This window comes from Cheilinus undulatus, linkage group 16 (assembly GCF_018320785.1).
Source record: "Cheilinus undulatus linkage group 16, ASM1832078v1, whole genome shotgun sequence".
Taxonomy (NCBI): domain Eukaryota; kingdom Metazoa; phylum Chordata; class Actinopteri; order Labriformes; family Labridae; genus Cheilinus; species Cheilinus undulatus.
The window spans coordinates 18,791,418-18,819,326 of NC_054880.1; the positions used below are offsets into that span (position 1 = coordinate 18,791,418).

General features: G+C 37.1%; 2 protein-coding genes across 3 annotated transcripts in view; both read right to left on the reverse strand.

Moving 5' to 3' along the window:
* The window catches only part of rprd2a (regulation of nuclear pre-mRNA domain containing 2a), a 34,363-nt gene extending 19,863 nt beyond the window's left edge, over window positions 1–14,500 (reverse strand). For both annotated transcript variants that reach the window (XR_005993093.1, XM_041809323.1), the window contains exon 1: window positions 14,033–14,500. Coding sequence is in view for 1 of the 2 variants with exons in the window: in XM_041809323.1 (XP_041665257.1) it covers window positions 14,033–14,198 (166 nt within the window). In the remaining variant the exon portion in view is untranslated. The remainder of the gene's footprint in view (window positions 1–14,032) is intronic.
* Window positions 14,501–16,336: 1,836 nt separating this feature from the next.
* On the reverse strand, window positions 16,337–24,744 carry ciarta (circadian associated repressor of transcription a). The gene is made up of 6 exons (XM_041809390.1): window positions 24,518–24,744; window positions 21,168–21,509; window positions 20,998–21,073; window positions 20,791–20,869; window positions 20,533–20,686; window positions 16,337–18,437 (listed from the first exon to the last, which is right to left on the reverse strand). Exons 2-6 carry the CDS (start codon window positions 21,507–21,509, stop codon window positions 18,054–18,056), a joined length of 1,035 nt encoding a protein of 344 aa, XP_041665324.1. The 5' UTR covers window positions 24,518–24,744; the 3' UTR covers window positions 16,337–18,053.
* Between the last annotated feature and the right edge of the window lie 3,165 nt (window positions 24,745–27,909).

Below are 27,909 nucleotides of genomic sequence, written 5' to 3' on the forward strand. Positions count from 1 at the left end.
CCTTTTAATGCAAGGAGAGTTTACATCAACACAGAAAGGCTGCAACTATTTGCAGAAACCTGTGATAGCCTATGTCTGAGCGTGCATAACATGAAAATGTGTTTTTTTTAATTACTGTGTGTTCAATATTGTGTTACTTCTGTAAAGCTGAGGTGAGTCAAGCTTTAATCGACTACACCTTATCTCCTATTGGGGGCATTCACAATAAAAGCCCTCAATAAATATTAACAGCTAAAGACTTTTATTAGGAAGGACTTGTCGGAAGTAGCAGTTTCATCATTGTTTAATCAAGTTTCTGCAGCAGTACTGGTAATTTTCTGCAAGTGCAGCGTTTACAGCTGCATCTCTTCATACATCTCTGTCTCATTTAACACCACAGGTCACTTCTAGGGCTGAACATGGATTTATTAAGCAAGTCAGGAGTTTAAACACATTTTAAACTGTTGTTTAAATGGAATCACTGCAGCGCTGAGCTAAAAACAAACCGAGGTGACCCAACTTGTGTTAAAGCCCCGGACAGACCGACAGATAGGCTCTGCTAAGCGAACACGGTCCTTATTATTTCAGACATTAAACTAAGAGAGGAAAAACATAGGTTTAACCTGTTTACTGTATTACAGTTTAAATACAGCGGCACAAGAGAGTGACGTTCAGTTAGTTACGTGGCTGCTTTTCCTGTTAGAGCAAAACTTACTGCTGACAGGACTCAAAATAAACCGTTTTCCATCACTTTGCTGGCTAGTGGCTGCTTCATGCCTCGCGTGGGCTCTACAACTGAACGCCCCATTTAAAAACTGGTGAAGACGGCGTAAAGAAGTAATCCATTCCATGGCAGAATTTTTACAGTTGACTGTATTGATACTGGTTTACTGCCCAGTGCCCACCACTTGAATTCAGTGCAATTGACTGCTTTAAGTGTGTGTTTGATGGATGTAGTGGTTCTGTCAATTCTGTAGTGAGAAACACTTTTGCCAGGCGGCTGCATGTCTTTGATTGAGATGTTGACACACGTTAGCCATGCTGCTTCCTTTAGTTACCAAAGCTTTTTAACAAATATTGCAGCATGCTGTGGTTGGTATATGGTCCAAAAGCTGCAAACCTGAACCAGTTCCAAACAGCTGACGAAAATATACAGTTCTTCTGGGGGGAGGGTGGAAACTATGGGTGCCCCAGGGGGACAGAAAGACAAGCGTGGAGGAATTTCAGAAAAATGTAGATTTCTATTTCTTAATTCGTCCTCAACAAAATAATTTGAATTAATCGCTAGAACCAATATATCACACAGGCCTAGGTGAGTGATGTTATTTGAGTGCCTTCATACAGCGTACTGCTTATGAATATTGTCAAAAGAGCAGAAACACAAAAATTAGATTTACGGAGTGAGGCTGGGCAGGATGGCCATCCTTACCACCCAGGTAGAGTGTCATTGTGTGGGAATAACTGACAAGTAGGGATGCACAGTATTTTCTGCAAGACATCAGTGTGTTTTAAGGACTTAAATTTGTCGATTTATTAATCCTCTAACTTTAAATTGCATGTTTTAAGTATCAGTATCAGGGTCAGTGACGAATAAGGTTTCAAAAAGTGGAAAGATTAAAATGACTTAGAAAATGTTAATTAAAGTTCATTTTACCTTTATTAGATTATTATGTATATATTTCAAAAACTTTTGTTCTCTTAAAATGACATTTATGCATTTTTACTGTCAACAATTTGAATTTTCCCATGAAAAATGTCATTCAGGATAACATTAATGGATATTCGAATAACTTGGTTATTTATTTCTATAAATATACAATACTTCATACATATCTGTAGTTTGGAATCAAAAAACATGTTCTGCTCAGGAAATCAAAATTGTATCACAATTAATATGAAAATTTAAGGCTTTTCGGCTGACACAGGCCCATTTGCCAAGGTTTATCACTCGAAACATAACGCTAAAAAGTGAAAAAAGCTTAAAAATGTCTAAAAATGCCATCCAGTAAAGGGGTTAAGATTCTTGTTGTATTCCTGACTAAAGAGAACTGTAATTTGCAAATTTCAAGAAAAAATCTGCGTTATCCCACCTGACTGCCATCGTTATCCCGAATGACATACTGTGAGTTTCTGCAAGGTTTGATCACTAAGTTTAGTGTCAGCAACAAATTTGTCTCTAAACCCTCATTCTATATTTACACAGAGTGACAGGCACGGTAACTTATCAAATTAAATGTAAATCATGGTAAAGGACTTGAGCTTTTTTAGTGCTTTTCTAGTCATCTAACTACTCAAAGCACCTTTACACCGCAGTACATACCTACTCATTCATACCACATTCATACACTGATGGCAGAGGTTGCTATGGAGATTAGCTAATCCCATTCAGTTGCATTCATACATATTTGCAGGCCACTGACGCAGCAGTGGGAGAAAACTGGGGTTAAGTGTCTTACCTAAGGACACATGGACAATCTGACTGCAAGAGCTGAGGATCACATATGACGTTCCTATTCAGAGACAACCAACTTTACCTACTGAGCCACAGTCACCCCCAATAATCAGTAGTAAATATTCATTACACATTTAACTTCATTAATATTTTGCCCTGGTAAAACTGTTACCAAACATACTATTTTGAACACATTAACATTAACATTTCATATATAGTAAACAACCGCCATTGTAACAAGACTAGGTCAAAACCTAGTATATGGCTGACTGCAACTATCTGTGATTCCTGTTGAAATACCTGACTGAATTGTGTGTTCTGGCAGAGTGATTAGTGTTTGGAGTGTGTAATTGTGCTGTCCCTTATTTTTTAACAGTTGAAGAATCCCAAAAGTATAAAACATAAAGCCCCGCTGGCTAGGGGTGTAACGATTCATCGATCTGGATCGATATAGCTATTGTTTGAGCAATGATTCAGTCAAATCGACTGAAAGTATCAACATCGATATTAATCGTCAGTTTCACCTTACCTTTAATTTGAAAGTCCCCCCACATGCTTGGTTATGACAGTCACAACACTGCTAGGCGCGGATAGCAGGTAATGGCTAGCAGTATCAAGTATAGAGTATAGAGAGTATCAATATTGTGCTATTTTTCCTTTATGTGAAAAGTAACGGATTGTGGTAAATGGGTTCACAAAATCGTATAATATCAATTGCAGGCCTCTAAATCGAATCGAATCAAAATCAAATCATGGCAGACTTTGTGATATCGGCAAATATCGAATCGTTGTTCTGAGAACCGATATTGTATCGTATCGTGATGAAACTGGTGATTTACACCCCTACCGCTGGCAGTAAACAGCTAACCTGACACGCCAGAAGGACGGTTTAATCCATCCATTGTATGAATATATTTCCCTGTCATCTGCAAAAGCTCCCATTTGAGAAGGGCAGGACTTTTCCAAAATTCTTGAAATTCTCTGCACTTGTTTAAATAAAGACATGGTTTCCATGACAAAACTGCTGCTATGGCTCGTGTGAGCTGATCAGTCCACAAGCAGCCATTGCATACAAGCATTCACACAACAACTAACTTTTCCCCGTAACTATCACAGACTCATGCAGAAGCACGTCCGTAGAAAAGCAAAAACATCTTTACATCATGAAAAGCTTTTGGTGCTGTTTTTATTATTTATTTCATACAGAAATGGATCCTGTTCTAGTAAAACTGACGGCGTGCTAAAGCTACATTTAAACTAATCACTGCAGTGAAGGCAGCCATTAGAAATAGCTGAGTATAACTAAACACCATCCATAACGCAACTCTGGATATACGGCTCTGAAAGTAGTCACTCAGTCAGTCAGACACATACAGACCCATGTGTAAGGCTGACCACAGCGGTTAGCCAAAAATATATATCACCATATGGCAACTGTAGTGAAATTTATCATGTTTAAACTGGTATCAAACTACATCTTTAAACACCAAAAAGTAAAACATTTCAATTTAATTTAATTTTAAACATATTATCCTAACATTATCCACATATCTCCACAGCTCAGTGTAAATCTAACTGCTCCATCACTCTGATACCTTACTCTCTTTCTTGCTAGAAAATCCTCCCTAACTTATGGATCTTGGTTCTTCTTGGCCTTAAACCTTACAGCTCTCTCCTTGCCATCTAGGACAAAATTTCCCTTAAAATGTCAAAGTTGCACTTTTAAAAGATTGATAAAGCATTATAACTGCTGCTAATTACTAAAAATACGAAAATAATGATGACGATGTTACAATCTCCTTTGGCGGACATACAAAGACAAAATATGCCTTAAAAAACAAAAAAAAGTATTAATATTGTATTAATATGTTAAATGTTTTATCAATAAGAAATAACAATTAATTAATTATGCAAAGAAGCTTTAAAAAAGTTATTCAAACAATAAAATTATGCATGTGTCACTCAAGCTAACGAATGACATGGTGGGCTAACAGTAAGAAACTGTTATCCTGAATGACAAAACTGTTATTCCGAATGAACTTCTGCTTCTGCTTATATAACAGACAGTTACTTAGCCACCTATAAAAAACTACTACCTTGATCTTCAACAGTTTAATGTCATCTTTCACATTAAATATGCCAATTTGAAATAAAACAACAGTATTTATGTGTTGTCCGGTATGACACAAAATTTTGTGACCCATTGTACAGTCAGCGAAAAGGTAAAATTATCAATATTTTAAGAGAGCTTTACTGACCTTTTTTCACAGTCATAAGGGTCTTAAGAAACTCCTTTTTGATATAACTTCCTGTCACATGACTACAAGAATTCCATATAATGAAAAATTAATCCTGAATGTCTGTTATCCCGAATGAGATTGGCTAAAACCCAAAGTTGGGACAAAAGTATTTTGCACATCAAAATAAAATGAAGAGGAGTATTTGCACAATATGTTTATACATACTTCTAAACAACCACACAATTATGCCCAGTGGATAAATTTAAAGTTTCATTAAGATTTTTAATGTTTTTGGAGCATTTTTGCACCTTGATTCAAGGTGCAGTCAGTTATCCTGAATGACATTTTGATGGTTTTGAGCTCCATAAATCCTCAAATTTCTATTACTCATAATATATTCTACTAGTATTCAAAAAGAGGGTTGGAATTAAATAATATAATATACTTTTAGGTTAAAAGTATGTATTTCAATATAAAAAAATATGCTTCAGACACCAAAATGGACACGTCACATCATTGACCCACCAACCAAAATTAATTTCAGTATATCTGATATCAGCTAAAATCCAATACCGTGCACCCTTACTGATAGGGTTGTCAAATGTTCCATCCTTTGATACTTATTGATACCACAGGCTTAAAATTATACAATCTCTTCAACTGTACTTTTTTTCCAAAGTTATGTACGTCGGAGAGTAAGCACAAAACAAGCAAGAATCTAAACAGGAGGGAACAACATTTCTAAGTGCCATAAACTACTTCAAGTCTTAGTAGACACAGGTGTTGCTATGCAGCGCTAGAGGCAATCCACAGCGTATCGAAGCATTTTTAATTGTTTATATCATGATCACCAAAGCAGTAAAATAACAAATCATCATTATCAGCATGAGACCTCAATGTCATCATCAAAAATGCAGGTGCCATCATCATCATCATTATCATTGAACTAACCAGTTCACAAAGACAGGGCTAACTCATTCTACCATGGGGCCTACAGAGGAAAAGAGTCTGGTGGCTACTGACTTAGTGCTCTAGTGTGATTGGAGTACCAGGGACACATTCACTGGTAGAGAGTAGTGGTGGGAGGCAGTGTAGACTTGGACAGGTAGGCAGGCGGAAGCTGTTTTTGTTGCCATTTAATAAGCAAGAAGTAGGACTTTGAATTTGATGTGAGCTACAAGCCAGTGGAGGAAGGTACAACAAGGTCTACATAGCACAGATAGTACAGGGCAACGTTTCAGCGACAAAATATTGCCAATAAATGTGTTTAACCAACAATGTGTGCATGAGTCAAACTACTTTTTGGCATTATCCGTATTTATTATGCGAGCTGTTGGATACCCAAATTTCCCCAAGGGGATAAATAAAGTATCTATCTCTCTATCTCTTTATCTATCTATCTAAAAACCAAGAAGTTAGCCAACAATGAGTGCCTCAGATTTTTATTTTGTGTTATCAGTGGAGGCTTTAACTGTTTGATTTCACAAGTAGTATGTCAAAGTTTAATACTCTGATAGCGTGACAACAACCCTACTGTTTCCAAATACATGGAAAAGAAATAGTTTAATTGATATGCTTTGACAGTAATGTTATCTGTTATTTTGCTGAGGAAACACTTTCTTAAACTGACCAAAATAATTGATTTTCTCAATGCATAATGAAAACATCTCATCAAAGTTTGCATGAGCAAAAAATGAGATTTACATCAAGCATTTTGCTCCAACTCCGGATCCAAGAGAAGTCTTTCAGCTGTGCTTAATGTAAAGCAACCAGCCGTTAAAAAGGAGAATAACTCCAAAGGTAAAAATGATGCAGGCAATTTTTCCAGTGAAATGCAGGGTAACATGTAAGAAACAGACACCAGGTACTACAAAAATATGAGCTGCAAATTTACACACTAAGTGTGTATATACTGTACATAACAGGGTTTAAAGTGCTGTAACTCTGTCCAGAGGGTGCAAGATAATTTCTTCTGAAATCAATGATGCAATTTCAAAACTCTAAAACCTCAATTTAAAAAGCACATACAAGAAAACAAAGTCTCCTTTGACTTGTGTGAAATGTAATATTGACAGAAAAAGCCAAACAAACAAAGCAGAAACACAAGAACAAACAAAGAGCTCTTTTGTCCCTTTAAAGGGTTCAGTTACTCCTGCTGGGTAAAGCAATATAAATTCTTAATGGTCCTGTCGCACTCACACTGTCAGTCATTTGTTCTGGTATTTACCTAAGCACAATTTACACTTCAGAGTCCACTCTTGAGTCATTGCAAAGTGAACAAATAGTTTCATTTATGAATACAATAATATCTGGTTACTGAATTTGTTATTTTTAAAAAAAAACACAAAGGTACTGATATTTTCAAAAAGCACTGGAGCCAAATAAAATGAATTTCAAAATAAACAGCAAGGAGAGAAAAAGACAGACAAAACTAGGACAAGGCCACCTTCAAGATCTGACAAACAGCTCAACTTTTACAGCGTCTGAGAGAAAAATTAAAGTCAACCTTCAAGTTCATACCTTCATAATACTTCTGTTAAAAAAGCATAGCAAGGTTTAGGAACAGTTCCAACTGGAGAAAATCAGCAAAAATCTTCTTTATATTAAAGAAAGAGTTTTGATATGAATCAACTTAATGAATCAAAGTGTATTGAATGGGCAGTAATTTAAGAAAATTAACGAATCTGTAATTTTGATTCATTTAAAAACAATGACCCAATTCAAGAGACTTAGGGCCAATCCCATTTTTACCCCTTGACCCTTCCCCTTCGCCTCGCCCCTCTAAACAGAGTGGTAAGGGAACATTCCCCTAAAAAACAAGATGCCTCTTGATTGAAGTTCATAATCACACATTGCTGATAAACAGCTGCGTCATCAGAGGTGACTATGGAGCTTCGACTGTCTTGTTCATACTGCGTTGATCTTCTCCACTTATTTATACAATAAATAACCCTTGTTTACACTTGTAGATACCAAAAAACAATAAACTTCAATCCTCGGTGGCTAAAGATTGAGTTGAGAGAAAATACAGCCGTCGTGTTTTCTATAATCATTATGCCAGAAATATTTTTTAATTTATGCTTCTCCTTCGTAGCCATTTTGCAATTGAATGCAGTGCATGGGGGAGAAATCCATCATACTCCTTGGTTTCAAGTGTGGTCCTGAAAAATCTTTGTTTCAAGGGCTATGTAGCCCTTGGCCCTTAGCCTTACCCCTCGATTCAAAAGAGAACTGGGACACCACTTCACCTGACGTGAACGCGCAAAACCAAGGGGTAGGGTTAAGATAAAGGCTAAGGGGTAGAAATGGGATTCACCTTTAGATCTGTTAAATTCATCAGCATTACTGTTTATTATTGTTGACACTGTTGATTAATTTCCCCAAATAGCTCTGCCTACGAAGGAATAATGGCTTTCATAATCTCTCCCCACAAAGGTGATGTCTTCTTTTCATGTTATTTTTGAATATCAGACATAAAGTAATATTCTTTTATTTCAATCATTAATTCATCTGATTATTATTTTCTCAATTCATTGATGAATTGGATGCTTTTTTTGAATGGCTATATTCTCAAAACTAAAGGAAAACTACATTTTTATGAGTTCTGTTAAATTAAATATCTTGATCATGCCACAGAATAAACACAAAAAAATAATAAATGATTACAGATATTGAAAATATTTTTTGTTTTTACCTCACCTCCTTCCTTACAAACATACACAAACACTTTAGATCATACTAATGACAACAGCCTGGGATATGATTTGAATGAAAGACTCTTATGGTGGGATTCTGCTTTTATTACATCCTGAGGTCAGCCTCAACCTCTTACAGCTATTGATATTATGATAACTTATAAACATTACTTATTCAACAAGCTAACATAAGTTCGGTAATTTTTGTTGTCAGACCGACCCGCACTCAGGGACGGACACACAAACTGTCTGTCCTCTCTGTCACACACACACACACACACCTGCTCCTCTTGCCCTGTGACTGCAGCTCATGATTTTTCTTGCTCTCTCTCCTGTTAAAATTTTAGCGAACATTTAGAAGGTGAGGCAAATATCATGTATTACATGACTGCCTGACAGTCCGTCGCTGTTGTTTTTATCCAGTCTCTTATTGTAAAAGAAACAAAACTAAAGTTCCACTGGAGTTTTTATGACAACAACCATTTTGGGGTTGTGAGCATCTCATCTCTATCATAAGACACGGTTGATGATAATATCTACTCATTGTTCCACTAATTATGAGAATATAATCAAAGAAGTACTAAACCAAGCATAAGTAAAGTTTATCAGCAGTCTGTATGTGACGTAAACAGCTCCGCGCCACGCAAGTGACGTCATAATTGTGCGACACGACAAATCAATAAATAAATATGTGACCAACACTTTTAATTATTGATTCTACTGATTCGTTGTTGCAGCCCTAGTCACCTGCTCTGGTCAGTGTAACTAACATGCTACACAGTAGATAAACACTGTACTTTACTCTGAAAGTTTGATGTGTGTAATAACAACATAAAGAAAGCTTCCCTGCTCTGCAGAGCATCTGTCAGCCTGCCTTGGGCTTTAATACCAGCTCAGAACTGGGATGGATCAGTTGGGTTTGTCTTGTGCCCAGCACTACAGTGATTTGTATGATAATTGCATCAGGTTACAATGCCATGCTATCTATATGAGATCTCACTACACTATTGAATTTATTTATTTGATCAGGACAATAAAATACATATCCATATAAAAAGATAAGAAGAGTGAGAAAACCACTAAAGCCAGCTGATACATAAACATAAATGTCATTAGTATAGGAATCAGTATCAGCCTGTCTCACTCAGAGATAATCCGTGATTGTTATCTGTAGACAAAATAAAACAAATTAAATGAATTCTTTTGTTTTTTTAAAGAAAGAAATACAAATTTCCAAGTTGTGTAATTGCAGATAAAAAGGTTTTTGTTAATCAATGTCAATGTTTCCAGCAGCAATACCAGCAGTAAAATATTTCATGACAATATCAACCAACAACTGTTATTTACAAGTCAAATAAAGGAAGCTCTTGCAGCAAAGGCTCAGGAGTTGAAAAATAAACTCAACAGTGATGTAACCAAAGCCTACATGTGAACAGCATCTCAGGAAACTACATCACTTTGCAAACATGATCTGAGAAGCATAACTAGTCACTGCTTTTTTAACCTTAAAGTGAGAGTAGTGAAAGGACCGTCGTAACATCCTTGAAAATCAAAAAGGAAGCAGTGGCAGAGTTTATCACCTCTCTTTAACCTTTGTTCACACTAAGAAGCACAAAAGTTCCGACACAAATCCAAACAGACGAAACAGAAGAAAAGTGCATCAAGACTCAACGCAGGCTCATGTGAAAGTCACACAAGGTCCAAAGCTACTAAAAAATGTGTGTGATTTCCAGTGTTGAATTAATGTAAAGTAATGGGGAACTGTTGAGGTATTAATGGTCTACAGCAGTATGATTTGTTTTTCTGTTATTGCTGAAGTCCCAGGGACACCATCAATCTTACATCTGTAACAGACACAAAATGTTATTTCATGTGAACTTGTTGTAAGTGCATTAGCTTCAGACTAAGGAATAACAAGTAAAGACAATTTCTGAATGAACCGGGCTGTGAATGATGTAATAATAATACTAATGTGATGCATATTTGTCATGTAATGCCGTAAAGATAATCTTACTTATGATCAATCAGGTGATTTCTGATCTTAGATGTTTGTTCCCAAACTACCTCATTCATGAATGCTTATGCTGTTTGTAAAAGGCATAAAAAGAGAGAAAAGGCTCATATAAATAACAAAGTAACCCTTAAATTAATAAAGTACCATGAAATAAAACATAATATGTATGACAATAATGCCAGTCATGTCAACTGGACATTAGAGAACAAAATGAAGCAGTGAAAAGAGAGCAGCAGGCTTAGCAGGGATGACTGCAACAGTCCAGTCAATGTTGCTAGAGAAAATACAAGCGCAGGTCAAACAGAGAGTATGAAATGTTAGAGTTTCTATCAGAAACGGAAATTAAGTGTTAGATTTGGTGACCTGGTAAGAAAAAAAGCTTTGTCCTGTAATGTATATCATTTCAACATCCTACTGACTTACAACACTGAATTGCATTGTTCACTCTGAATCCTGTCTGTTGAAATTGTTATTAAAACATTTTTGGACTGTGCACAGTTAATAACCATCCAACAGAGATTAAAAGCATTTAAATATAAATACAGAAATAAACAAGAAAAGCACTCGGAGAGCGCAGACCTCCGCCATTAGCCCCATCTCCAAATAGTAAAGAATCCTTTAAAAAAATTCCTTGATCCAGGCGGTGATCCTGATCACTCCCAAAATCGAATCAGTTCTTCCTTATGCTATTTCTGACATTTCCTGAAAATTTCATCAAAATCCGTCTATGACTTTTTGAGTTATGTTGCTAACAAACAAACTAACTAACTTACTAACTTACAAACCCTGCTGATCGTTTGGCGGAGGTAATGATCTTTTATGTCTATTTACTTCTAAAGGTTCAATACAAGCGGCAACCTCCGGTCCTGAAGAGTGAAGCCAATGGGGAAGTGCAAAAAATTGCAATATGGCAAGTGTTCACTTGAGGCTGGCTGCAGGAACACCAGAAGTCCCATACACAACACATGTTAAAATGCCATTTTTACACAAGAAATAAACTGGTTTACAGCCTGGTTAAAAAAAACAAAGCATGTCTCATTAGCTAATGACATCATGTGCTCTCACTGTACAATCCTTTAGATTATATTTAGGAAAAACCTCACTGTGCACTGACTGGCGCGTCTCCTTTGATTGACACATAGATTGACAGGCAGAAGCTAGCTCCAGAAGGCTAGCTTTATTGCTAGCTTAGCTCAACAGGAAGTCGAGCTCAGTGGGAGGGCTCTTGTCTGCCTAAAGGTTGATCCAAAGTTCGGTTGAGACAGCGACTTCAATGCGGAGGCCGCCACAGATTGGCTTCAGAAGCTGTTTGAGTCCACCTATTGTATTCAAACACTAACATCACACAGGTTTTGTCCAATTCTTTCTACAGTTTATGGAAGAATCAATTGAAGGGATCCCTCCCTTTGATCAAAAAGTAAATTTCAGGCGCTAAAAATTCTCTTTCTCACTCTCTCTCTCTCTATCCTTCATGAAAGCAGCAACAGATTACAAACCAGGGATGATGTGAAGTCGGCTTCCCTATCAACTGATTAACAGACCTTAATTCAGTTTGTCTGATAAATCTCAAGAATTTGCCTTTACAAATCAGCTGAAAACGCAGACTCAGGTTGAACTATTTCCACCATCAACACAAACACATTAACTGAAACACAGCAACTTAGCTTTCATAGATGAAAATGTCTTAACTACAGGTACATGACCAAAAAAAACCTTTAGAAGTAAATTAACTACAATAATGTTTTCAAGGGTTCTGGGAAAATTGTGCTTTAAGCTCTGTTTCCATCAAACATATACATGAAATACTAAAAAATACAGATTTTGCACAAACATCCAGAAACACACTTGTACTGTTACACTACCACACCTTTATCTCACAAAACAAAGAAAATGCATTACTAGAGCACAAAGCACTGAATTCTTCTCCATCCTTTCTCAGTTTAGATCAGGCCCATTAAGTAAAATAACTAGGTCACAGTATCAGGGATGACTGAAGTGCTGAGTGCCAGTTTCATAAACTCTATGCATGAGCCAATATGTCAGTAGTGGCACATACTTTTCATATGTGCACAGACTGAATGAAAGAAGAGGCTTTTAAAAGCTTTCTGTGCTCCAATCTAAACTGCTCACCTTTGCTGCAAAGCCACTCAAAAAAAGCTTCAGGTGTCATCTAATAATGCATTTCAATTCAGACTCAAGGAACCCAGAAGGACAAGTGCTTGCACAGAGCGTGGGAAAAAATGAAGCCAACTAGAAGGGTTCAAATGCTGATTTCATCACAAAATAGTTTCATGTTTAAGTAGCAGAGAAACATTTTTACTCTAAAATCACTTTAGTTTGAGTTGATACGGTTGTAATTGAGAGACTAATCATGACAGCTGGTGTTTGTAGAAAGCCATGCTAGCAATTTGTCTGTCTGTAATGTCCAAACCTCTTATGCAGTACTTAGAAATGTAATAAATGAATTAAATCGGAATGGTTCTCACACAGTCCGTACAAAGTATCTGGAAACACTGGCCAAATCGGCATTCCACTTTCTAAACACAGTCACTATAAACTAACTTTTATCAACTCCTTTTAGAAAATCTGTAAAATCTGAAGTCGCCCCAGTCAAAATGCATTGATAAAAAGAGAAGATGCATCATATGACTGCACAGAGTTTCATGCAGTAATAGAATTGAGAAGATACATCTCCAAAGGATGGTCATGTAGATCTTAAAAATGCACTCTTCCATGTTTCAGCACACTTTCTTAATTTAAATATATCTAATGATCTGTGTAACCATGAGATCTGTGTAGGTTCTATTTCATTAAGGTTATGGTTATCCATCCAAAGGCTTCTTTGATCCCTCAGATTCAGAACTGAAAAAGCCTTTTGAAAGAGAAGTGAGGCGTCAACAAAGTCCAGATGCTCATTTGGATCAAGCTTTACATGTTCGTGGTGACTTTTGATTCATTTTTAAGCATTTTGAAGGTACTCCTGATGGAACCAGAAAGCACCACAAGATGCCACAGCACCTTCAGAGGTTGAGAAAGGCTGCTATAAACTATAATGTTTCTATTCAGTGTCTTGAAATCTACATAGCATGTTGTTTTCTTATTCAGATGTCGTATGAGAATATGGACTGGTGACTGAAACAAAGATAAAAGTTAGTAAGTGTAATAACTACAGTAGTAAAGGGTTAAATTTGATTTGGGAACACCCCCAACAAGATTATATAAAAGTAAGGCTCCGGGTTTACACAATATTGAAAGGCTGAGGAATTACCCAAAACAACTGTGCTATACTCAAAGAGCTTAAATGTAAATAATATGTAATAATAGGACTTTGAAGCTGCTGAAACAAACCTCTAAATGTGAACTTTTAAGTGGGTGCGTTGTTTTGTCAGCTAAACAGGTCGCATAAATTTAAAATAGTGTAAATATTTAATAAGGAAATTACCCTTCTTAAGAGCACTTGACAATACATGGTATGGCTTGTTTAGTATCTGCACAGTATTTACTGGGTGTTAGATCTGATTTAAGGTCGTTTATACGAGTTCAACATTTATCAATTCTGTCAGTACTTATGGAAGAAACAGGGCAAAAAAAAACAATCACGTAGTTTATGCCAAAGCTGAAGCATCAACTGTCATTTTAACGAGCTACTTACATTTCTTCAAACACTTCATCCAGTGTCGCACAATCAGGCTGTGGTACTTTTTGTTGTCGATGCACCATGATGAAAGTCCTTGAATTGAGTCCATTGTGTTTGAGACATTTCTGAACTTCCGGTCCAGTGTGGACTCTAAAGAGCCAGCTGAAGCTCCTGCTGCCATGTCCGGAGGAGCTCGCGCTGCGCACTTTCATTCCAGAAAATAACCGAAGTTAGCCGAGGCTAGCACTTAGCTTAGCATGCTAGCTTAGCGTAGCACGGATACCACCGCAGAGGCAGCTGTCTGGCTACCATGGTGAGGTTTAAATGTCCGATAAGCTGATTCCCACTCTGTATACGTCTAACATATATCCGCCGCAAGCTTCTACAAATGTAATATAATAACGAAAATTTAAGGTTAGCAAGTGGCGATATCCTTGCTGTTTACTTGACTGTACATCCAGGGGTCTGTTTACTCGCTGCTCGTTGCCGCGATAAAGGGCACTTCCGTATATTTCAACTGACTATAGCGCCGCCTAGCGCATTGGAAGCTAAATACTATCAACGCCCCCTGCAGTGTTTTATTGGTAAAACAGGCAAACTTGTTATTGTACAGTAAGTAGAATAGAAAGCATTAAAACAACCTATTCAAAAAAACTGACAGGACAAAAACCTCAGACGATGAAAGCATATAGTCAGAAAAAAATCAGGTATACATGATGTATCCAAGGAAAGTTCAGATCATCAAACATTTTAATATTAGAAACGGGTAAGAAGGGTAGAAACAAAAGGCAGTCTTTAAATGATGATTTAATTTATTAAGGGGAAAAAAGCCATCCAAACATGTTTTGCTCTATCTGGAAAAAGCAATTTAATTTTAGCTTCAAATGATGTTTTTTTTTTTTTTTTACTAAGTGCTGACAGCTAAAACAGAGTCATTGTGACTGAGGCTGCTGCCTTGCAGTGTGCAGTGAAAAAATGATGATTTAGTTTATTAAGGGGAAAAAAGTAATCCAAATCTGCCTGGCCCTATGTGGAAAAGTAATCGCCTCTAAACATAATAACTGGTTGTTCCACCCTTGGCGGAAACAACTGCATGCAAGCGTTTGTGATAACTGGCAATGCGTCTTTCACTGTGGCGGAATTTTAGCCCACTCCTCTGCAGAATTGTTTAAATTCAGCCACATTGGAGGGTTTATGAGCATGAATGGCCTGTTTAAGGTCATGCCACAGCATCTCAATCAGATCAGGCCACTCTAAAATCTTTTTTTTTTTTTCCAGCCATTCAGAGGTGAACTTGCTGGTGTGTTTTGGATCATTGTCCTGCATAACCCAAGTGAGTTGAGCTTGAGGTCATAAACTGATCCTCCAGGATTTTCTGGCAGAGAGCAGAATTCATGGTTCATCAATCACAGCAAGTAATCCAGGTCCTGTAATAGCAAAGCAGGCCCAGACCATCACACTAGGACCACCATGTTTTACTGCTGGTATGATGTTCTTCTTATGAAATGCTGTTAGTTTTATGCAAAATGTAACGGGGCACACACCTTCCAAAAAGTTCAATTTTTGTCTCATCACACCACAGATTTTTTTTCCCAAAAGTGTTGGGGTAGTCAAGATGTCTTTTGGCCAGTGTTAGTTGAGCCTTTGTGTTCTTTTTGGTCAGTGGTTTTGACCTTGTAACTCTACCATGGATGCCATTTTTGCCCAGTCTCTTTCTTATTGTTTAATCATTAACACTGACTTGAGTCAAGTGAGGCCTGCAGGTCTTTAGATGTTGTTCTGGGTTATTTTGTGACATCCTTGAAGAGTGGTCAGTGTGCTCTTGGAGTAATTTTTGTAGGGCACTGTTCCAGGTTTTCTCCATTTGTGGACAATGGCTCTCAGGGTAGTTTGCTGGAGTCCCAAAGCCTTAGAATTGGCTTTGTAACCCTTTCCAGACTGATAGCTGTTACTTCTTGAATTTTTTTAGATGGAAACATGATGTGTTGCTTTTTGAGATCTCTTAGCCTACTTCACTTTGTCAGACAGGTTCTAAGTAATTTCTTGATTTATCAGGTCTGGCAGTAATCAAACGGATCCAATCTAATGCACTTTAGATGTTATTGTAAATGTTTTTAGAGTGTGCTATTTAAAAAAAGGTGGATTAGAAGGAGTAGATACCTTTAGTTCACAGAATTTGTTAACTATAAATAATAAAGCATGAAAAAATGTAATGTCAAATGCATTAATAGCAAGAAACATTAAATGTAAATTAACCAACCCACTACAAAAAGTTTGGTCTGTGGGTGTTTTCCCAGAAGAAATAAAGAAACTAAAATGTATTTTGTGAACCACGTTTTTAATATATAAAAATGTGCTTTTCCCAGTCAACAATCAGAAATGACAACTTCAACACGAGAAAGACAGAAAGAGCCTTTAACAAAAGAATATTAATAAAAAAACAATCAAAGATTTACAATAGATTATCTCTACTTTGAGTTTTTCTCAGATTTCACAGATGAAAACATATAATCCAGCATAGCAAAACCTGCGCAATAGGATGCTGCATGTTATTCACAGAAACACTGAAGTAGACTGCTCCTTACCTAACAGTTCAACACTTGTCAACCATGAAGCCTTAGAGGATCTACACAGAAGGAAATGAAATTATGTGTTAAGATGACTTTACCGCGGTTAGTTATATTGTGCTTTTTTGTATCATTATCTAGTAACTTCAGGCATATTTATGGTTAACTTTATGTATCTCATAGGAGTAAGGCTGACTGGTGACAAACCAGAGATGAAACGCCATTCAACATGAATGATATCTCATATTAAAGCTCGAACTATCAAGGTAAAAAATGCCATTAAAAAGAAAGCAGGAATGGGAATAGCTCTGTTAACCATATCTCCATGATATTCTCTCTATAAATAACAAAGCACTTTCAGTGATAAAAAAAATTTAAACCGCATGACATTGATACAAATACTTTTTTAAATGAGACACAGGAGCTGTTTTTACCCTCATTGTGACACTTGACATTTGGAGCTTTCAGTGTAAACAATCAGCCTGATAACAAGCAGAACAGACTTTCCTTTTAAAAAATCTGTAATAAATAACACTTGTATTCCAAAAAAATGTGTAACGTTTTCTCATCAGGTCATCAGAAGCTCTCTTACATGTTTCAAATATGCATAGGCTCCTTCCATAAGAAGTTCACTCATATCTAGTGTAAGGGATATATTATTATACATTGCAATCAAGCCAAGCATTTCATATTTCCTCTCATATCATATCAGTTTTTCCTGTGCAGGATTTTTTTTTAAGTGAAACTAATTCTACTGTATTTATATAAAAAAAAAGATGTTATCAAGTGATAAATAAAGTAGTGACAGTGAAGTAAGGTGCGCATGATAGTGCATAATGGTTCTTTTGGCACAAATTTGCAGCTGCCACATGCCTGTGCTCTAATATATGTTAATGATTAGCTGCTTTAACATTTTTCCAACCCTATTAAATTACTTTTTAATCATCTGTGGTTATAACAGAATATTTCTGTACCTGTACAAGGGCTACAGTAACAATTGTTTAGACTAAAATTAGGAGTTTTTTTCTTTCAAAATCCAGAAAAAGGAAACTAAAAAACTCAGTTCAGAGTATTTTAAACACTGAAATTGAAGTACAGTAAATAGGTACTTTTTCTTCATTAGCTGGGAAATACTGTAGTATTGCTGTTGTGATATGAAAACAAGCACAGTAGCTTTAACACATTTTTGTAGAGTATATCTTTTAACATGGTAGAAACCAAAATATATAAAAGTGGTACTCATAATGTAGTGCAATAACTATGGTGTGATGTAAAACAAACACTGGATATTTAGGGGTGAACAAGTGTCTCACTGTGTTCTGTCCCCTCCTCTCCTGCTGTCTCATGCCTTGCATTGAGTCAATACACACTGACACTGTTCATAGCTTTATGCTTATGTAATCACACACGCCCTCTGCAGTTACTTCTGCTGGCAGCTGCTTGTATTAGCGAGGTCAGCTAAGGCCAGGCTAAGGTGAGTCAGATGCAGAAATGATGTTGCTTGAGGACACTGAGCTGTCCTGCGCTGCTGGACAGCCACAAGGAGAGCTCAGAGAAGTCTCAGGCGTTCTCAGATTCTCACTTTCCCTCTTGAGGCATAAATAGGGCTGCCGTCTTGGAGTACCAAAGCCGTCTGAGAACTCGTGTCCAGCTTTACATCCGCTGCCGGCTGCTTCAAGAGTTTCTTCTGCTTCTGGAGTTTTCAGTTTTAAAGATGATCCAGGTAAAGATGTGGAAATCGTTTGGAGTGGAGTCGTTGCCTGGCAGCTCTCGTCTTTTCCGTGCCTTTGGTGTTTGTGCTTGGTTATGACTGTGCCAGAGAAGTCAGAGTCGGTCCAGCTCAGTTTTCTCTTCTGGAATGGAAAAATAAAACCAAAAATAACATCCATGAGAAACCAAGGTCTTAAGTTGACACCTCTAACCCTCTTATAAACAAGCTCCATGAAAAACTTATTCACAATATAACATTTTTGACTTGTCCCCTACCCCCTAAAGTACAACACTATAAAAATTATGGAGCTCCCAGCCCCTACAGTACAAGAGATGCAAGAACTAGATCCACTTTAAAACACTACATGAAAAAGCACCGTAATTCTATGGCTATCATTAATATTAACTTTGTTAACTTTCACGATCATCAGTTTATTATACTTTGACATTACCATTTAAGTGTACCCATGTTTATTTCTATACTCCATCAGATTTTTGTCATTATTCATCTTTTAATATTGTTGGCTTTAGTATTGCATTTAAATGTTTTCTTTAGAAGGCATCTGGTGACCCCCTCTCAGTCTCTCATGACCCTCTAAGGGGTCCCAACCCCCATGTTGAGAACCACTGCTCTATAGAAACACTTTTGAAATAATAGATACACACTATAAAGCATTGGAGAAGCATTAGTAAATACTTAACTCAGTTTATATGTCATTTTTCTTCATTATATTTGCATAAATGCAATCATGGATGCATTTTTGATCCATACTATTTTGAGCATTAGTAAAGGGCATAGTCGGGTGCGCAGATGGCCTAGCGGTCTACAGCGGCCCGGGTTCGAACCTGGCCTCTGGCCCTTTGCCGCATGTCTCTCCCCACTCTCTCCCGTTTCGGGCTCTATCCACTGTCCTCCTCCTATTGAATAAAGGCACGAAAAGCCCCCAAATAAATCTTTTTTTAAAGGGGAATAGTTAGGGTAGGCTACACTTGTTTTACTAATGCATAAAACAAAGCATGCATGGTTGTGGTTATAAATATCATAAATGAATTAATAATTCTTTACAAACAAGGAATACAAATTTATTAATGCTTTACTAATGCATCCACAAAGCATTTAAAGCACAGTTTATAAATGGCAAATAAATATCTAATAATGCTATTTATTTTATTTAAATTCTTATCATCCTTTCCTAATTAATGCTAAAATTGTGTTGTTTTCATAATGTTTACCACCTCTACAACTTCAAATAAAACCTTGAATTATCTTTAGGTTATTTTTTAGGCTTTTTACTTTAATAAGACAGGACAACTGTAGAGGGACAGGGACCATGGGGGTGGGGGCATGCACCCCGTGCTAGGATCAGAAGTTTTATTTATCAATATTTCACATGGATGCCTAATTGACCAACATCATCTTACGTCTATTATCATTACTAGAACAGTTCATTTGATTCTTAGAGCAAAAACTGCTACAATTATTAATAATAGTTCTCTTTATTTCATTACCGTTGAACTAATGCTAATATTGCATTGTTCTAATCCTGGTTATCATTGCTGATTCTTCACATGTTGCTGCCATCATTACTGACATTACAGCCATATCCTACAAAATGGGAGATAGGTTTAAAGGCCAGCTCAGACTACACGATTTTTTTGGGTTGTTCACGACAGAACCATGTCAGACTATACGACAAAAATCTTGCCCCGTCTTGGCCGACAACTTGGCCACACCACAAGAGTGATCCATACCGCTCGCCATACACTGACGTCACCACTGTCTCCCTGACTCAGTGCAAGTAAATAAAATAAAATAAAATCTACACATTAGTTTTAGGGAATAAAAGGGGATAAAAAGTAGTTAATCTTGTAAATAATGATGCAAAGATAGAACAAACATCAAAGTGCAAGAAAATAAAAATACGAACCTAAAGTTTTAAGAACAACAAGCAGAGTTAGCTTACATTGAAATAAGAAATTGGTAAATCTATCAAGCCTAGTCAGAAAATCAAGAGAAAGCTTTTTAATGAGAGATTTCAACTACTTTTTTTGAAAATGTTGACTATATGTGGTGCCCTCGGGTAGTCAGGGAAAGCATTTCATAGGCACGGGTACACTTAAGAGAAAATCTAGCATTTTATTTTGCATTTCTGCACTGCAAAGTCCTCAACTTGATCACTTCCCCCCATAAAGGCACTGTCAAATAGTAACAAAGATCAAATTAAGCACAAAGCCCACCTTAACAGGCATATGGAGCTGATTTTTTCGCCAGCGTTGGTGGAGTCTTGGAGGGGTGGTCTGACTTGATCTATGTGTGGACCGAGATGCCACGTGAGGGAACCAAATTTTCAGCATCATCTCAATCTGAAGCAAGTTGTGAAGGTGTTTCTCACTGCAGAAAAAAACAGGAACAGATGTCAGTGAAACTGCCAGGCACTGATGACACTAAAAGTGTCTTTATTTTTGTTTCAAGCTTGTTAATAGTGATAGTCTTACCCCATTTCAGGCCTCTGTAGTATCCCAAGAATCTTCTGCAGTCTGTCCATGGCTACACTCTGCTGGAAACTTGATAAACCTGCCAAAATATGAATATAATAGCCAACTATGAAGCCAGATGAGGTGCCGATATTGTTTTGATACATGATAGCACACATTTTAACTAAGAATAAATGTCAGTTGAGTTCAGTGTTTTCAAGCACTCACCTTTTTCAAATCGGCCAGCCTGTAGTCCATGTAAAAGCTCAAGCAACGGATGGATAAACCTACGCAAATCTGCACACTAAAGAAGTAAGGAAAATAACCAGCATGATTATTTCAATATGGGTGATACAAGTATTGGAACAAACATCTGGAGTCAGTTTTTAGGTGCTCACTTTCTGTGCGAAGGCCAAGTCGCCTGGTGTCACTGAATTTGATCCTAGCATGGCAGCTCCAGGACACGAGGCGGAGATGGGATGTGGAGTTTTGTCACTGCAGCACTCTGATTGGTTGTTAGACCTCAGGTGATCTGAATGAACTGGGAAATGAAGATAACTTCTTTGAAGTGTTATCTCTGAGGGGGACTTTCTTGTCCCCACATTGTCCCCCTCTCCCTCTGAGAAGACGTCAGCCTCGGCCTCATCCTCAGTCTGCTCATTCTCACTGTGGAGAAAGCTTGAGGTGGAGGGGATCGAGTCATATGATGGCCATTTGGAGGAACTGCCCAGTGAATTCATCTGTGGAGACAGACAGGAAGATTTTAAGTCCAACATAATAAAATGAGTAGAACATTTGGCACATAGAGATAACCATTCAGTAAGGCTTTTAAAAAATGAAACTGCAGAAAGGCAGCAGTGTTAAAGAGACCTGTTGATGTTCTCAAGTTGGCTTAAGCAAATAATTTACTTAAGTATTTATTTCCTGAGGTGTTTTTTCCCCTTAATAACGTGATGCAATGTGACACTAGTTTAATAAAAGACTGCCATGGGGCTGGACAAACATATATATTGACACACAGATCACATGAATGGCACAGAAAGATTGCCTGTAATATCAAATTCAAACAAAGCAGACAGTGATTTCCCATTTACTTGGTGCAACCGTCCAAAAGAACTCAATGGCCACAAAAAGAACCAAAACAAATTTTCTTTGTCCTTATCAGGCAGAACAAATTACAAGAGCACTTGATGCCAATAGCTGTAATGTTTCACCGAGTCCCAGCAGGTATAAAAAACAAGGGAGACAAGCAGAACAAAGTACATAAAACATGTTGATACACCATTACAGAGCCAGAAAGCACACCAAGACCTGCTTTACCCTTTGTCTATTGGCATGCAAGTCAACTCAGGCAAAACCACACAGTACGTGTGGCTTAGTGCACATGGACTCATTGCTCCAGACAGAGGAAACCACATGGGTCAACTAAGGACAGTTTTGTGTACATCTGCTGCTATCTCCTATAACCTCGGCTTTCAGCTGCTTTCTGGATTAAGATTTGAAGTCATTTTAAAGCTTGTTATTTATTTATTTATTCAAAAATAAATGATTTTGATCCATTTTACAGAAACGGTTCTGTTTTAAAACTAAAACTATTCATGGAATAAAAGTTTGTCCATGAATGGTTTGAAAGAGAAAGTTTTGACTCTTGATTTCATAACAGCACTACCACAATAAAACTATTGTTGTCCCATGAAAAATCTTTGTAGCAACGTTTGGGGTCAATGACATGACATGCACATTCTTACCTCCGCCAAGGAGGTTATGTGATCGAGTGGGTTTGTTAGTTAGTTTGTTAGAAACATAACTCAAAAAGTTGTGGATGGATTTTGATGAAATTTTCAGGAAATGTCAGAAATGGCACAAGGAAGAACTGATTAGATTTTGGGAGTGATCCGGATCACCATCTGGATCCAGGATTTTTTTTGAGGGATTCTGTACTATTGGGAGATAGGGCTAATGGCAAAGGTCTGCGCTCTCCGAGTGCTTTTCTAGTTGTGTCTGAATCCATTATTTCCTTTTGCAAAAAAAAAAAAACAATTAACTGCATATGTCAATTTGTTCTTCAAAGCCTACCTTGTTTGGATATATTTACAGTTAATTTGGATAAAATCATTTGTTTTATAATTTGGTATCTGAAACCGTAAAGATGACAGGTAGGGCAACCAGCCAAGTAAAAGGAACACACTGTTAAAATGGCCTTTAAAGGGATACTTCAACATTTTGGCAAATTCGTCAATTGCCATAATCCCTATAGTCTTAGTAATAGGTTCGTTACCTTCAGTTGTCGGTGCAAGCTGTTTTTAGATCGGCCGCTGCCAAGTTCGGACCTGCTGTGCCAACTCAATGTAAGCAGACGGTATTCTGGCTTTCCCTCATCAAACTCATCAAATACACAATCCAACAACTCCAAACACTCTCGTGGACAAGTTGTGACCTGCACCTTCACCACGCTATAAAATAATCATGGAACATTACGAGACGGAGATGTTTTAAAGCTAAATGCAAAGCTGGAACTACACTCCAGGCATGGCTGCTGCACTGTGTCACTCCGCCCAGTGGTTCACTCAAGAAATAGTTCTGAGTATTTGCTTCATGTGTCGTAATGTTACACAATTATACGTTATTATTTCATATATGTCAGGGTGGTGTGACCATAATAATGGGACTTTTATTTTGAAATGAAGAGACAAAAACAGATGGTAGGAAAATTTATCAGGGATTGATTATCAGCCCAACTCATAACTGAGGCCGATATTTAGCCTTTACAGTTTTGGCATTTGCACTTTTTGATTAAGTCAGTTAATCAAAAGTGCACTTTTTTGGTTCCAATGCAAAGTTTGTTTTGCCCTCTGGCTTTAATTTCACACTCCACAGTCTCACCAAATGTCCTGTATACAACACAATCTGATTGGCTAAATGTCACATGATTTTAGCCAATCAACATTTAATACTGAGTGCTACTTACACAGAGAGCATATGGCATCACCTCCTTTTTGCCTGTTTCTACTGTATTGCTTTGTGCTGTTTTTTTTTATCATACAATTTTAATTTTGCTACATAAAGTTAATTTTGTACGTTCTAATAAAAGCATATTGATTCCAAATATTGGTTATCTGTGTCATGAACAACTAACAATAGGTATTGGCCCTGAAAAACCAATATCAGTCAACCCCTTCTGTTTATCATCTTTTTAAGTCCAGTTGATCTTTATGGCCAAGGGATGGTTTATAGTTGCTTCTCAAATAATAATAAAACAAAAATATTGGCCTGTTTAATTTGAAATGAGTAGCAAATATTGGGTGGTGCAACCCTATGTCAGGTGGCACAACAGCAAAAAGTGTCATTATATGAAATAAATAATACTTATTATAGCTCAAAGAAGACTTTCTGTACTTCGAGTAAGGTAGAAAATAAACATATTAATGACAAATTTGCTGAGATGGGCGGGCACATTTCCTTATTAGGTGAAACAACCAAGGTAACCCACCATACTAAATAACTTAAAATATAAAAGACACTCACAAAATATATCAGTGTGTAAATATCAGTATCTGTCTAGAACATAACATACATGCCATTTCCATGTTTCTATAGTAGTATTAGTTGTCATAGATAGATAGATGTCAAAGTCAACTGGCTAAAAGTGTAAAGACTACATATGCAATTAAACACAGAACAATTTTAATCAACAAAACGTTGAAAGAAGCCAGTTCTACAGGGAAAATGGAAATACGCGAGCTCTTACCTTTCAGAAGGAGCAGAATACTACCCAAAACTATTTAAAAAAATAAAGAGGAAAAACGACGTTTCAAAAAGGCACGTATTTAATGTTAAACATTCACAGCACTGACTTAAACGAAGCTAGCAGCTATCTTTGTAACCTCACGTATGCCAACGTTGCGGTTTCCCCTGTTATCCAGTTAACGGCCAGGCCCACTGTGCCTTCTCTATCCGAGCTCATGTTTACGTACAACTTACGTACAACCTGTTCGAAAGTACTCAACTCGATCTACACGTGCTGAAACGCTGCGGACCTGCGACTGGCTGGAGAGACGTTCTATCTTTTCTGATTGGCTAAAAGTTTGGACCAATCAGCAGTGTTCTCAGCGCTGGTTGGCTGGTAAATGCGTAGATCCCTCCTCACCTGGTAACTACAGCACGTGTGGATGGTGTGGCTGTGTGTGGAGAACAGGAACTGCACGCGGCTGACAGCATGTGCTGAACGTTTTTGTATGTAAATTAGGATACATTTGTCCTGTTTTATAAGACACAACTTCAGAGGACATGCCTGTGTACAATTCAGGGCGGAATTATGATTTTTAAAGCGTGTTTCTTTTTGTCTTGAACAGTGTTAACTCTTATGTAAAGTGTCTATTTATCCACAAAGACAAGAAAAAAGAAGAACCTATATTTCTTCTAAGCTGAAGAAAACGTACATTAAGCTGCACCTACATGCACAAAAATGTTGATGTGGGCAACTCTTTAGTTTCTCCACAAAGTGTAAAACTGTTTACACTCAAAAACACCACTCATGCAGTATGACAAACCCTGTAAACATAGGATCATCCTTGAAATCGTTTGATAAAGTGATTAAAAAAGTAAAAAAGTTACTTCTTTTAAGCCAGTACATGGCTGCAGCAGCCACGTAGGCAAATAAAGTCAAATAAGGCTTTATTTTGAGTAAAGTTTCTTAACTTTTCATGCTGCTGAAGTATGTATAGACAGACAAGATTATGAAACATGCATCATAGGCCTATTAGAGCTATAGTCAAATTTGGACACACTGTTTCTTAGTTATATAATGACATTGCTTTATCCCGAAGCATGACTTTTGGATGTGTGGGAAATCAGCTGTTTTATACCATGTCATGGCAGGGTTTGATATTGATCACTTTGAAAACGCTGCAAAAAACAAACATAAGACAAGTCTTTATGGTTTAAGGGCACACAAGTAAAATTAAGTCTTCAAGCAAGAGTCACAGTGTGCATAATAAAACAAATTAGATGAAGCCACAAGTCTAAGTGTGAGTCTGCTCCAGCCAGATGGTGAAACAATTTTGGAGAGTGGTGTGAATGTTGAGCTAATTATAGACAAACAACAGCTAAGTGCTGAAATGCCATTGTCATTACTATCAATATTTACTTGTGTCACTTGTTCCTACATTAGGCTCCAGATTTAATTTAATCCCTGTGCAACAGATTAAGACTATCATCTGATAAAGAGCCTATGCGGACTGTAGATGCTATTTCAACAAGCTTTAAAGTGAACAATAAGCTTTGAAACAGCTACAGGCTGCATGAAAAGGGATTTTGGGTAAGCTGTGAAAACTTTTATTAATGATAAGTCATGTAAGACTTTATTTAAGAGTATTATAGTTGGGCTAATAAGAAATTATTAAAGAATAGTGGAATTTTAAGCAACTTTTTGTATAAAACGGTACACATAAAGGGCTTTCCACAAGTGCCAGCACTCAGCCAAACAGCTGACAAGTCACTTAATTATAACCAGCTATTATTTGCAATTGCTGACACAAGTTACTAGTAATTTTTCCTTTGCATGTTAAATTGATTTCAACTCAAAATAAAGTTTAAAAATGATTCAACATAAGTCTACTTCTTGTTGTGAAATCAGGTATTGTATATTTTATGTTTGGCTATTATGTAAGGTTTGTGACATTGGTTTTAAACTCTGAAAGCATACATTTAAATTTTCAGAGCAGTAAACCAAGTTTACATTAAACCACTCATTTTAAATATAAGTGCAAAAATAACATCAAATCCATTAATAATGTCAATGTCATGCATGAGGTGGTGGATTTCAGCTTTCAGTGAATTACACTGGTTATTGCAAATTTCTGGGGGAAGAATCCAAGTGCCTCACTTTGTCTAATGAACCAGGGATGCTTTTGCATTGTCATAGCTGGCTACCTTTTCCCACAGGCCTACATTCTTAGAACAGCCACAGGTTAAGAAATCATGGAAACAAGTATGACCAAAGTCAACATGTCATTTAAATTAAGCAGAAACAGCAGTTTATATGCTGTAATGTTGCATGGGTTAAAGCTTTTGCAAATATGTAAGGAATTATATAACTTCTAAGGACTCCACCATACATTTCTCCATTGTTATCTCCAGGTGTGACAGTTTCTCACAACATGCAGTCCAATATATGACTACTATTGATTGCAAATTTGCAAACCTGTGGCTGATAAAGATCAGCACTGAGTGAGTTAGGAGAGTTCTTCTTGGAGAGACTATTTGCAAATTTCACAATCACATCTCCACTCTGAAGTCAGCTGCACAGTCAATGTGTGCAGTGTGTTATGTAAAGAGTGCAAGTGAACAAGACTTAAAACCTTAAGGGCTTCGATGCTGTCTGCACAAACTATCCAATAGCCTGATTTGTAAGCTGTTTAGTTCTTGAAATTGTCAAAAACACTTTTTGACAGCCTCCCTGCTGGAAACTACATCTGCTTGCTCTCTGTCTGCAGGGCTGCAGACCTGTAGGCAATCTAATCAGCAGGACGAAACACACTACAGCCAGGTTTGCCTAACCATAAAGTTAGAGCAGCAGTCAGTTTGACAGACCTCCTCTTGGCTTTTTGGCTGTTTTTACTTATTTTCCCAAAACTTTTTAACTCTTCCACATCCTAAAAACAGATTTTGCGTACAATTCAAACCTACTTGTATTTGTTAGTTTTGACAGTTTTATTGCAAACACTTTTTCATTTTACCTGTGGGTCCCAGTGTGACAATGAATTTGAGGGGAAGCTGTCATATTTAACCCATGGGGGAAATACCAAAAACTATAAACAGCAGCTTTCCTGTTGCTGTGACCACTTTGCAGAGCATAATGGGGACAACTTCAAGACAAAAACAAATACTTACGGATATATTTTACAGCACAGGAGGCAGAAGTCCAAGGAAAAGAATACAGACACTATCTTTTTTTTCTCATTTGGAGAAAATTGAAAACAACATATCAAAGAGAAAACAGACAGTCAGTGAAACCAGTGTCATATGATCCTGTTTCCTTCTCTCCTTCAAACCACTTGAGACAAACTACATGATCAAGTGATCTTACAGACAAGCCAATCTGGTGTGATGTTTTACCTTCTCTGCAAGCAGAGTCAGGGT

Bases quoted from the DNA above. Each gene is read 5' to 3' on its own strand.
- ciarta (XM_041809390.1), bottom strand. From the start codon at position 21,509: ATGAATTCACTGGGCAGTTCCTCCAAATGGCCATCATATGACTCGATC. The intron at 20,687-20,790 runs GTAAGACTATCA...TTTTTTCTGCAG, and splicing joins CTACAGAGGCCTGAAATGGG to TGAGAAACACCTTCACAACT. The intron at 18,438-20,532 runs GTGGGCTTTGTG...TTTCCATTCCAG, and splicing joins AGCTCCATATGCCTGTTAAG to AAGAGAAAACTGAGCTGGAC.